Below are 12,504 nucleotides of genomic sequence, written 5' to 3' on the forward strand. Positions count from 1 at the left end.
TCCCAGCACACACTGACATGTGTTAGCTCCTATGGTAACTGAAACATAAGAAGCACAGCCATACAGGAAACAAAATGAATGACTCTTCTAGAGGAAACAGTGCACGAACCTGCAAAGCCCCCAGCACATACTTACAATTGGTACTTTCACTAGCTCTGGGAAGCACCAGTGTAGAATCCAACAAGAATATATGAGTGACTCCAAGTGTTCTAGAGAGAAGCCATCTTCCTCTTGGCTGTTGCTGAAGAACAGAGAGAGTTCCTGAGCCTTCCCTCAAATGAAGTCCGACATTGTGAGCCCCATTCTGTGTCTCAGACCCTGACTCTCTGAGGAGGAAGTCAGGAGGATCAGCGTCCCTGTCATCTCCTCACCCAGAACAGCTGCCTTCCCCTCAGTTTTCTGACACACACAGGATGTGGTTGTCACACTGTGTCACTCGCACAGTAATACATGGTCGTGTCCTCAGTGCTCAGCCTGCTCAGTTCCATGTAGGCTGTGTCCTTGGACCTGTCTGCAGTAAGTGTGAGTCTGCCTTGGAACTTCGGTGCATAGTTTGTACCATCATTCTTAGTGTTTATGTCTCCCATCCACTCAATTCCTTGTCCCGGGGTCTGCCGCACCCAACTCATCCCGTAGTCGGTGAAGGTGTATCCGGACGCCTTGCAGGAGATCTTCACTGATGTCCCAGGTTTTCTCACCTCAGCCCCTGATTGCACCAGCTGCACCTGGGAGTTCACACCTGTGGACAGCAGACAGGAGTAGGTGGACTCCACTTGACTGGCCCTGTTCCCTCAGCTCAGGGCATGGGGACACTTACCTGCAGCCACTGCCACCAGGAAGATAATTCTCCAGGTCCAGTTCATGGTGGGGACTGTGCACTCAGGGACTTCTGAAGGTGTGGGTGTGCCTGCTCTGTGAGGTTGTCAGGACACAGTCACATCTGTATTTAACTCAGTGCCCCTCGTGTAATTTGCATATTCATGAAGAGGTAGAATTCATAGCTGAATATCTGGTCCAACCTGAGAAGGAGCTGTGGAAGCCACTGGGTCTATTCTCAAGGGGAGAAAAGATGTCCACGTTCTGATTCTTGTTTGAGGAGACGAGACCCTGTACTGTCCCAGGACTCTGTGCACACAGAGCTCCCCATCGGAGGGCCAAGCCCTTTCAGGACCTTCCCCTCAGGGACCCCACATCTGTATGGCCTGGACACATCTGGACACACCTGGGCTTTGAAGTTATTTTTGGGATCCTGGAACACCCCAAGGGATACTATACTGAGACTACAAAACCATTCTAATGCTCTAGTGGTTTTTATTAGAGATAGTAGGAAGTCAAGAAACAACACCTGCATACAAGTTTTACTGCTTATCAATTAATAAGTGTTTCTCCCTAAATGATAAATGTGCATAATTTATCCTCTGTCTTCTATACTTATTTTAGTTTGGTTTTATTTAAGTTTGGTTTTCTTGAGAAAGTAAAATTTAGTTTTATTGAAGAAAGAAATCCATTCTGAGGAGATTTCTGTCTCTCTGTCCCCATTTCTCCCATCTCTGCACCCCTTCTAGCCTGCAACTCTGGTCTTGGGAATCGGCGCTCTCTGCATCCCAGTCCCCACCGTGCAGAGAGAGTCTCTGGGCTCTCTTGGTGTCTCTAACACAGGATTGAATCCTGGGAGTCCACTTCAGAAGCCTTGTTCATAAGTCGTATTCTTTTATGGGCTTCTTTTTTGGTTTTGAGGCGCACCGGGCAATTCTGAGGGCTTATTCCTGGCTCTGAGTTCAGGAATTGCTCAAATAGATGTGTCTTAGGAAAATATAGGTGAATAAAGTAGTTATATATATGAAAATAAAAAAGTGATACTGAGTGTTGTTTGTTCAGATTATGTAAAAGTAATACAATAAATACTTAATGCACTAAATAATAATAAAAACCATCTAATAAAAGAGGATTTAAGTCTTTAAGTAAAGACTTTAATATAAACAAAATATATTAAATTTGTTAAATTAAAGAGTTTTTCAAAAATCACATGATTCTAACACAGCCACCAAAAAGTTTATTATATAACTGAATTAGTAGAACAAACTATGTAAATTAGAAATGAATAGTATACAATTAATAAAGTTTTATGGCACATATGACTTGAACTCTGACTTTTTCAGTGATACAGAATTTAAAAATTTATTTAAAGAAATTTACTTAGAGAAATGCAAGGGGAGAGAAAGAGAGAGTGTTCACGAGAGCACTTGGCTTCTCCAAATAGGAAAATCATTGAGTTCTGAATTCTGGTCAGACATGTTAGAAGTCTGGAAAACATCTTTCCACCCACACAAGTAAAATCCTGAACAAGTGAAATGCAGAGATTCACTTTCTGTCTCTCTGTGAATAATAGGAAAAGAAAGAGGGGGGTGAAGTGAAATGGTATTATCTAAAGAAATTCACTTAAGGAAATTCAAGGAGGGGCAGAGAGAGAGAGAGAGAGAGAGAGATGGCACAGGATTGGCCGACAGAGGCAACCAATACACAGAATGTTGTCATCATGTGAGACATATTTCTCCTTTATGGTCCCTAGGATCCTATACAGGTTCTCGCTCTCTCCCTCTCTCTCTTCCCCCCCCTCACTCTTTGGAATCTATGAATTGCAATACAAACACTGAAAGGTTATCATGCATATCCCTTTTCCTACTTTCAATGCTCGTTCTTGTCCAGAGTGACTGTATCTAACTATTCTTGTCATACTGGTCCGTCTCTGTTCTTCGCCTCCCACACACTTGGAGCAAGTTTCCAACCATTGACCACTACAGATCCTGTGTTTCCTGGCATAGAATATTAATCTCTTACAAAAGTTTAAGTCCCACAGAAGAGTGCAATTATTTTATATTTGTCCCGTTCGATCTGACTCATTTCACTCAGCCTGATACTCTGCATGTCCCTCCATTTACAAGTGAATTTTATTATTTAATTTTTCCCGGTGGCCACATAGTATTCCATTGTGTAGATGTACTATATTACATCAAGTCATCTGTTCTCACATACTCGACTTGTTTTAAAACTGCCTGTTGTGAATACAATATTGTGATGCAGTAAACACGAGCATGCAAATATATTTTGAAATGAGTGTTTTGGATTCTTTGGGGTCAATGCGAAGAGTGGAATTTCTGGGTCATATGGAAGTTCAATTTCTAGTTTATTGGGCAGTATTCAAGTTTTTTCAGGAATCAGTCCTATTGCCAATCCCACAAGCAGAAAATGAGAATTGCATTTCCCCCGCATCTATGCCAACACAGAATGTTTTGATTCTTTGAGATTTGTAATCTTCTCCCTGGTATGAGGGGTATCTCATAATTATTTTAATTTGCATTTATCTGATAAGTGACAGGGATAATTTGTTTATATATTTCTCTGCATCAAAATCTACTTTAAGGATGTATCAGTTTAAAATCCCCATTTTAGGTGGGATTTTCTTTTTCTTGTTAAGTTCCTCAAGTGCATTGTATGTTTTATGAATCCTACATCAGATGAGGTGGCCAGATATTTTCCTCAGTTGTTTGGTTGTGTCTATATTCTGGTCGTCATTTAATTTACATTGATTGGGTCATTTAAAACAGAAAGACTGACAACAAAAAGCATTAAATAGGTAAAAACTTTGGCTCCACATTAATCCCCAAATAATTAGGTTATGTGAGGGAATCTGAAACAAGAAGACAGAGATCATGTGTTTGAAATCAACAGAGACTAACTGCTTGTTGGCAACACAAAAAGCTTGTCATGAGCTGACCACAATCACGAACAGAAAGTCACCTTTAATGTTGGGTGCAAAAACAGTCTAGAGAGTCACTGAGTCCTCAGGTAGAATTGTGATCAATGTGGGTAGATAACTGTAGGTTCAGAGTCAGTACACACCTCACCTATCTAGAGCACAGGGCCTCAGTCAGCCTCTGTGCACACAGGAAGGTCCTAGGATGTGGTTCCTCATTCCACAAGCATAAGGCGAAACAAAATCGACTCTGGACTCATTCCACACTGCCTTCTCAGACAGACACTAGGGTTCAGAACTTCCTCCTCAGACTAAGATGAGCCCGAGTACTTTTTGTGTTTCCTGGAAAACCAAAAGCATCAACTAGTGGAGATGATCATAGTCATGTTCACGACAGCACCACGTAGAGTAGCCAAGATGCACACACAGCACTCATCTGCAGTAATCTCTTCTTGTGTTTCCTTATTCAGCCATGGAGCCCATTCTTTCTCTCCTTCAGTTCTGTTTGAAGGACAGTGATCATTGTTTCCTTCCTTCTCTCACTGAGACACCTGAGTATCCCTGTCTGTATTTTTTCAGATCAGAGAGCACTGAGAGGATTGATGCTCTCCACACACCCACAGAGCATCGGATGTTCTGATGTTCTTACCTGGATTCAGTTCACATCCATTAAACAATAGAATCATATTTTCAATATTCCTGGTGCTCTATGGGATCTAACAGTGTAAGTGCCGGGTGGTCTGGGCACGGACTGGGTGAAGTTCCTCACTCTATTCAGCTAGGGCTGTGACTCTAGTAAATTCTGGCAGCCACAACGCCCGTGGTCTTTTCTTTATCGGCCTGGGAGGGACAGATGTCGGGTAGCCAGAATAACTGTGGGTTCTAGTGCAAATGGTTCCTCACTGGAACCTGTGACATTCCCTGGGGAACAGGCTTTCAATAATATCATGAAGCAAGAGAAATTAGCCCATGAATTTCAGGAATATAAAGCTTTAGTCCAATAGTATTGAATAGAGAGCCCAGAATAAATCCTTAGATCTTTTATGGTAAATCTTTGGGAAAGGATTTCATCCTATGAAGTGAAGCAAGAAAATCTCTTTTAAAAATGCTGTTAGGAAAACAGCACCACAAACAAAAACAACAAGAGAACATAGACTTGAATCCTTATCTCACACCAGATACAGAATTTAATGAAACTTGGCTTATGGTGCAGCTTTGACAGCAGAATCCTTAAAACACAGGAAAAGCTTGGCCGGTCTCTCCATGACATTAATCTTTGAGGGCTCATCTATAGTTTCATTCCATTGGCAGAGATCTCTTGATCACTTGATCTCTTGACATCACGTTACTCATCAATTTGCTTGAGCAGGCACCATTAATGTCTTCATTCATCCTTGTCGCATGCTAGTGTAGCCCAATGGCGCCTGCTTCTTCCAGGAACACGAAGAGCTTCAAACCGATCATTCATGGTCTTGACGAAGAAGTTTGACCATCACGTAGGTGGGCAGCCACGTGATCTTTTGACGTCCCGTGGAATCCAGTCGGTAATGGCAAAGAGATGGCAAACTAAAATCAATAAATTGAACTAAATCAATTAAAGGATTTTACTGTCAATGTAAATGACATTAAAATTAAGTTACCCTACTGAATGAGAGAAAACATGTACTCACCAAACATCATATCCAACCTAGTATCTAAGATATTCATAGCACTCACCAAGCTCAACATCAGAACCAATCACCCATCATAAAATGGTGTGGGAAATAAACAGATTCCTTCCTAAAGCAACATTACAATGGGCTTTAAGCATATGAAAAGTTGTTTATCAACACTAATGATGCGAGATATGTTGATATAAAGTACACTGCAGACCGTATCTCCCCAGTGAGTATAGCTTATATAAAAATACTGGAAACAACCAGTATTGGAAGGTTGCCAAAGGGAACAATGTTTCTATGTTTGTGGGAACAATCTATAGAAAACACTATGAGATTTCTCTAAAGAGTGAAAACAGAATTTCCAAGTTACAAGTGATTCTATATTTGGTAACTTCACCCAAGCATGAAAACACTCATTAGAGAAAATACATGTAAACATATGTCGGTTATAGAATTTAGAATAGTTGTCAGGGCTTGGAAACAATTCGTATGCTTAATGAGTTCATGGATAAGAATTTGTGAATTATACAGACAATCGAACACTGTGCAGCTATAAGAAACGACAAAATACCAGGATTTTCTGAACCATGAATAGACAATATCAAACTAGACAATATCAGATTAAGTGAAGTTTGTCAGAGGGAGAAGGACAAATTCAGACAATCTCATTTATCAGTGGTAGACAGAAAACAGAGCATCGGCATGGACAGGATAATGATAACGGCCAATGATAACGGCCCCTGCATCCTAACCATACTCTGGGGTTCTTGAGAGGAGTCAGGTGGGGGAAGAAGAGTCCGAGCATAGGGACCACAGCAGAGTGTGGGGGTCTGAGGATTTGGTTCTGGGAGAAGCACAGGAAGTTTGTCACCCACAAGCATCAACACTCAGACTATTATCAACCTAATTCCTCAATGACAAAAAAATAGGGTAATTGTTGAAAATCCTCCTTCTGTGAAGCAAACGATCTTAAATAGGAAGGGAAATTAACTGCACCTTAACTAACAGGAAATAAGTCTCTAGTGAACTTGTGGTATGAAGAGGAATAAACAAATTTATACTAGACTAAAACATAGTAACTAAAATGTATATCCTTGGTTTAAGAAATTTGTCTCTTATATTTCAATAAACGAGAAAATAAAGTGACCCCCTGACAACCCCTCACTCTCCTGCTCCTGGAGCACAGCCCTGGAGTCCTGGTAGCAGAGCGCCCCCTGGTGGTCACACGCACCCCTGCAGATACCCTGTCTCCCTCAGCAGGTTTGTGACTGGGCTCACAGGGATTTGCCCTCACTGTGTCTTGCACAATAATACACGGCTGTGTCCTCAGTTACTGAGTTGCTCAGTTTTAGGTAAACTTGGTTCTTGGAGGTATCCCTGGAGATACTGACTCGGGACTGAAGACTTGGATTATAGTTTGTTCCCCCACCAATATACATAACACCAATCCAATCCAGCCCCTTTCCAGGGACCTGGTGAACCCGGTGCACATGATCACTGGTTAATGAGAATCCAGAGACCGAGCAGGTGAGGGACAGTGTCTGTGAGGGCATCACCAGGCTTGGTCCCGACTCCTGCAGCTGTACCTGGGACAGGATATCTGGGGACAGAGACCTACAGTGAGTCATAGGATTATAGGTCCCATGCCCACCTTGGAGCCTCTGTCTAGGGAATACTCATATCCGGAAGCTGCCACCAGAAAGAGGAGGAACCAGCGGTGATGCACGTTCCTGCCCATGAGGTCCATGATGCAGACACCATGTCAGGGGGAGAGGGAGGCCGAGTTGGGGTGAGTATGAACGTGGTTTTAATCCTGGGTCCCGAGTGCAGATTTGCATTGGGGAGTCTTTGTAGAGAAAGGAGGGGACCCGGGAGAGGCTGGTTTGGGCTCCCTGAAAGGACATGCTGACTGTGGTTCAGAGCACTCAGGCCTGTCCCTGGGGCCCTGTCAGAGCTGGGCCTCTTCCTCCAGCACAGGAAACGTGCTGAGGAGCTCTCAGGAAATAGGAATTGCTGAGGGGGAAATGGCAGCTGGGGAGGATAGTCCCTGTGTCTCAAGTCCTGATGACCAAATCCATCCCCTACAGGGCCTCTGCCCTGTATACAGGCCTCTGCCCCTCTGCGTCCATGGGTGCTGTTTCCTATTCTCCCACTTTTTGGAGGCAAAATTTGAGGTCAAACAATAGTTTTACTGTTACATTGAATTCTTTTTGTGAATTCCTTGTTTCCAACCCAGGGTCAATCAATTTTCCTGGTAGTTTAGTCATATACTTATTTTGGATAAAATCCCTTCACCTGGAGCATATTCTTCAAACCGTTCAAGGTAGTTATTATAACGTTAATTCTCACTAATAATGGGTTTGCATTGGGTCAAGTAGTAACTTCTGCCTAGGAGACCTTCCTGGTGTAGGGGGCCTGGTAACATCTCCTCACCCTGCTCAGTCCTGTCTATATGTCAGTGTTCATAAGACCATCAGGAATCTCATTATACCTGTCCTTGGGGGAGGGGGGTCATTTCCGAGGATTACTTTTTTTTTTTGCATTTTGGGTCACACCCGGCGATGTTCAGGGGTTACTCCTGGCTCAGGCACTCAGGAATTGCTCCTGGCGGTGCTCGGGGGACCATATGGGATGCTGAAAATCGAACCTGTATCGGCCATGTTGGCTGCATGTAAGGCAAACGCCCTACACGCTGTGCTACCGCTCCAGCCCCAGAATTCACTTAATCACTTAATCACTTAACTTCCCGTTAGTACTCGATTTGCTCGAGCGGGCACGAGTAACGTCTCCATTTGTCCCTGTCACGTGCTAGTGTAGCGCAATGGCATCTGTTCACTCCGGGGACATGAAGGGCCTCAAACCTATTGTTCATGATCTTGACGAAGAAGTCTGACCATCTGGTAGGTGGGCAGCCACCCGGATTTTGACATCCCGTGGAATCCAGTCGGTAACTGCTCTAGTCCAGTGGTCGTCTTTAAGTCTCATTACGTGACCAGTCCATCCGATTTTCGACACCTTGGCAAATGAGACAGCGTCCCTGATTCTTGATCGTCGACGGATGTCAGAACTCCGGATTCTTTCTCTCATTTGAGTGAAACGTGATATTCCAAGCATAGCTCTTTCGATTCTTCTTTGGGAGACCTGAATAGTGTTCTCATCCTGTTTGCATAGGGCCCAGGTCTCTGAGGCATATGTTAATGCAGGAAGAACAGTGGAATCAAAGAGATGTGCCCGGAGCCGGAGGTTCTTCGTCCTCTTAGCTATTTCTTCGACGTTCTTGAAGGCGTCCCAAGCCGCTCTCTTTCTCCTGCGCAGCTCGAGTGCCAGGTCATTTGTCATGTTGACCTCTCGACCTAGGTACACATAGCTGTTGCATTCGAAGATGGTCGTTCCATTGAGAGCGAATGGGGCGTCAGGAACAAGGCTGTTTCTCATAAAAATTGTCTTCGTAAGATTCAGCTGTAGTCCTACCTTTCCACACTCACGGTCAAAGTCGGCCACTATTTGTGCCGCTTGGCTGATGTTTGGTGTTATTAAAACAATGCCATCAGCAAAGCGGAGGTGGTGTAGTTGCCAACCATCTATTTTCACTCCCATTCCTTCCCATTCTAGTTGTCGCATGATGTTCTTGAGGGTGGCACTGAAGAGTTTCAGTGAAATGGTATCACCCTGCCGCACCCCTCTCTTGACATCAACGATCACTTCTTTGTAGAATGGTGAGATCCTGGTATTGAATCCGCAATACAGCTCACGGAGGATCCTGATGTATTGGGCTTGAATGCCCTGATTGGCTAGGGCTTCAATGACCGCTTCCGTCTCAACAGAATCAAAGGCCTTCTTTAAATCAATGAACGTTAAGCAGAGCGGCATCTTGAACTCCCGAGAAACCTCAATGAGCTTGGTTATCATGTGGATATGGTCGATGGTGCTGAATCCTTTGCGGAACCCTGCTTGCTCGCATGGTTGTCCTTCATCTAGTGTGCTGCCAATCCTATTTAGGATGACTCGAGTGAACAATTTGTAGATGACAGACAATAAAGAGATCGGGCGATAGTTGCCAATGTCATGGATGTCTCCCTTCTTGAACAGTAGTACAGTCCTGCTGGTTTTCCACTGGGACGGAACCTTGCATTCAGACAGGTAGTGAGTGAAGAGCCGAGCCAGTGTATTGATGAGTACTGACGTTAGGTTCTTCAAGTGTTCAGGTCTGACCTTGTCTGGACCGGGTGCTGTTTGTTTCTTTACCGACGAAATGGCGTGTCAGATTTCAGAAGGGAGATCCTTGGGAACGACATATCCATCCTGTGGAATTTGGTATGTCGGCAAGTGGACATGGCTATCGAAGAGATTTGAGTAGAAGTCATGGATAATCTTCTCCATTGCCGTTCTGGAGGATGTGATGGATCCATCAGGACGTCGGAGGGCAAACATCTTGGTCTTATAGTTGGCGAAGGACAGGCGGATGTTACGAATACTTTTCCCGGCTTCTGCCGCATCTACCAGCACTTCTGCTCTTCTCTCTTTGAGGTCTTCCTTGATCGCATCTCTGCACTGCTTTTCGAGCTCGGACATTAGCTTGCGGTTGCCTGAGGCATGCGCCAAACAACGCTGGCGAATTAGCTCAAGAGTTTTCTAAGATAGGCCATTTTATGTGGATATCTCTCTCTTGGCATTCCAATAAAATAAATAAATAAAATAATTTTTTATGTTAATGAATCACCGTGAGATACAGTTTGATATTTACAGACTTTTGTGATTTCATTTCAGTCATACATTTCAGTCATTCATTACATTTCCGTTATTTCAGTCAGGTAATCATCCCTCCACCAGTGCCCATTCTCCACCACCAATGTTCCTAGTATCCTTCCTGCTTCAAACGCTGTCAGGTGCCTAAAAGTACTCATGGAGGTTCCTTAGCACGAGGTCTGGGAATCTGGTCTTAGTGCAAGAACTCACACTCTTTACAGTACTCAACCTGAGTAGTGCAGGTTGGCCCAACCCAAACCCCAAATGCAGAGAATGAAGAGAGAGGATGTGTCCATAAGTGTATCCCCTAATTCCATGAAAAAACAGAGGCTTGAATACAATCAAAGGGGACAGAATATGCACTAAAATTTGACTTTTATCAAAGTCAGCAGTAAGGGTCAAAAGTAATTTTAAAAGAACCAGAAAATTCAACAAAATTTGACTAAAGTTAAGACAGATGCTCAAACAAGTCAGGCCGTGTGAGAATTGGAGATGAGTGAGTCTCTCCCTTAAACTGATGGTGACTCTGATGTAGCACCCGAGTTCGCCCGAGCTCAGTGCGAGCCCTTGGAGCCAAGTAGGAGAAACAAAGAAGAAGCGGCACTTGTCTCCCATCACTACACTGTGGGTCAGGGCCTCTAATCTCCACCAAAGAGCCCAAGACTCCTGTCACATTTATATCCTAAAACTACGGTCCAGTGTGTAACTCAATCAGACAAGATGATCTCTTGTCTGTAGAAAAACAAAACATAGCTCCCATTCTGACAAGACATGAGGGAACAAGGTGAGTTTGCAGTTATATGAGCAAATGGGAGGAACCAATTTTCTTTACCTCAAGATACATATGCTTTCCCGTACCCTGTAGGGAGCCAGTCTCAGTGCTGCAGGAGAAGTGCAGGGGCCAGCCAGGAGTTACAGACAGCATGGAGATGAGGAATGGGCACACACGGGTGATTGGGAATCTCAGGGAAAACTATTTGCACAACAGTTCGGAGTACATGGCTGAAGTTATTTATACCAATTCAGTATTATCACAATCTTCTTATAGCGGGGTGGAGCACTGTGGCGATTGATCCACTCTCTAGTGTACAAAGCAAAAGACTCTGTAGCTCTGTCCTGGGGGTCCTGTCCCAGCGCAGCTGGAAGCCCAGGACCATGAATCCTCACAGCCTTGCCCTCACCTGTGCTGTCTCCCCATGCTTCACCCAAACCAGCAGTTTCCAGGGAGGCTGGACACCAGAGCTCAGGAAGGACCAGAGTGAACGGGAGATACACGATGATGGGAACAGTTCCTAAAGCCACTTCACCTAAACCCACTAGAAACATTCTTAAATTGGTGAAAACTTGTTTTCAACCACCAAATTTAACTTCAGGTTTTGCTCACATTTTATCTCTATTTTCTGCATAATTAAATAAAACTTGGACATGGTGGCTACCTATAAGGTCAGGTAGCAATTTCCTTCTTTGGGTTACAGGTACAGTACCAGATGCCTCTGGGAAGCAGATTTCCTATAACCCACTCGGAGAGGTCAGGAAGAAGCAGTGCAGCGAGGACAGAGGCGGTGCCACCGCAATCAGGGGCGGAAGGGAGTGAGGAAGGAGACCAGGGTCGCGGCGCGCGGAGCCGAGCACCCGCACGGGAGTCGCCGTCGCCGTCGCCCCCGCCGCCGCTACCGCCCCCTCAGCAGCTCCGGGTCAGGTTGCCCAGCTCCCACGCCGCTCGCGCGCCCCACTGCGACACTACTTCCACTACCCAGCCGTCGCCACACTACAGGACGCTTTCCGGACCCGCGCGGCTGCTCCGGCCGAGACCCACGCACGACTGAAGACCCACAGAACAAGATAAGCGGAACTCTCTGAGACCTTGGACTCCAGGCTCGGCGGACCCAGGGACAGAGCTTCTCTGCTTGCTCCCACCACCACAGGTGACAAAGGGATTCTAATCAGGAGCCCCACCCTACCCTGCCCTGTCTGCTTCCTTCCATCAACCATCCAGGGATCGAATTGTGCACAGGAGACCCACCCTACCCAGATAAATACCCCACTGGCAGACTTCCACTCTCGACACTACTTCCACTACCCAGCCGTCGCCACACTACAGGATGCTTTCCGGACCCGCGGCCGACACATCATAAGACACTAAATACCCATCTTCTGGAATTGTCGTACCGTATTTGATAGGGTTCAAATATGGTAACACCTACAAGGGTGATTAGAGGTCACCCCAAAAGCCTCTATCCCTCTCAGAAAGACTGGCAAGCTACCGAGAGTATTCCGCCCGCACGGAAGAGCCTGGCAAGCTATCCGTTGTGTATTCGATATGCCAAAACAAGTAACTACAACTGG

The 12,504-nt window shown here is 45.0% G+C and overlaps 1 gene segment (V, D, J or C); it reads right to left on the reverse strand.

Moving 5' to 3' along the window:
- Positions 1 to 29: 29 nt before the first annotated feature.
- LOC130030712 (immunoglobulin heavy variable 1-2-like) lies at positions 30 to 863 on the reverse strand. The segment is given in 3 exon segments: positions 30 to 38; positions 441 to 739; positions 818 to 863. Coding segments are annotated over 3 exon segments (354 nt in total).
- Between the last annotated feature and the right edge of the window lie 11,641 nt (positions 864 to 12,504).

This window comes from Sorex fumeus, unplaced genomic scaffold (assembly GCF_029834395.1).
Source record: "Sorex fumeus unplaced genomic scaffold, SorFum_2.1 ptg000044l, whole genome shotgun sequence".
Classification (NCBI taxonomy): Eukaryota; Metazoa; Chordata; class Mammalia; order Eulipotyphla; family Soricidae; genus Sorex; species Sorex fumeus.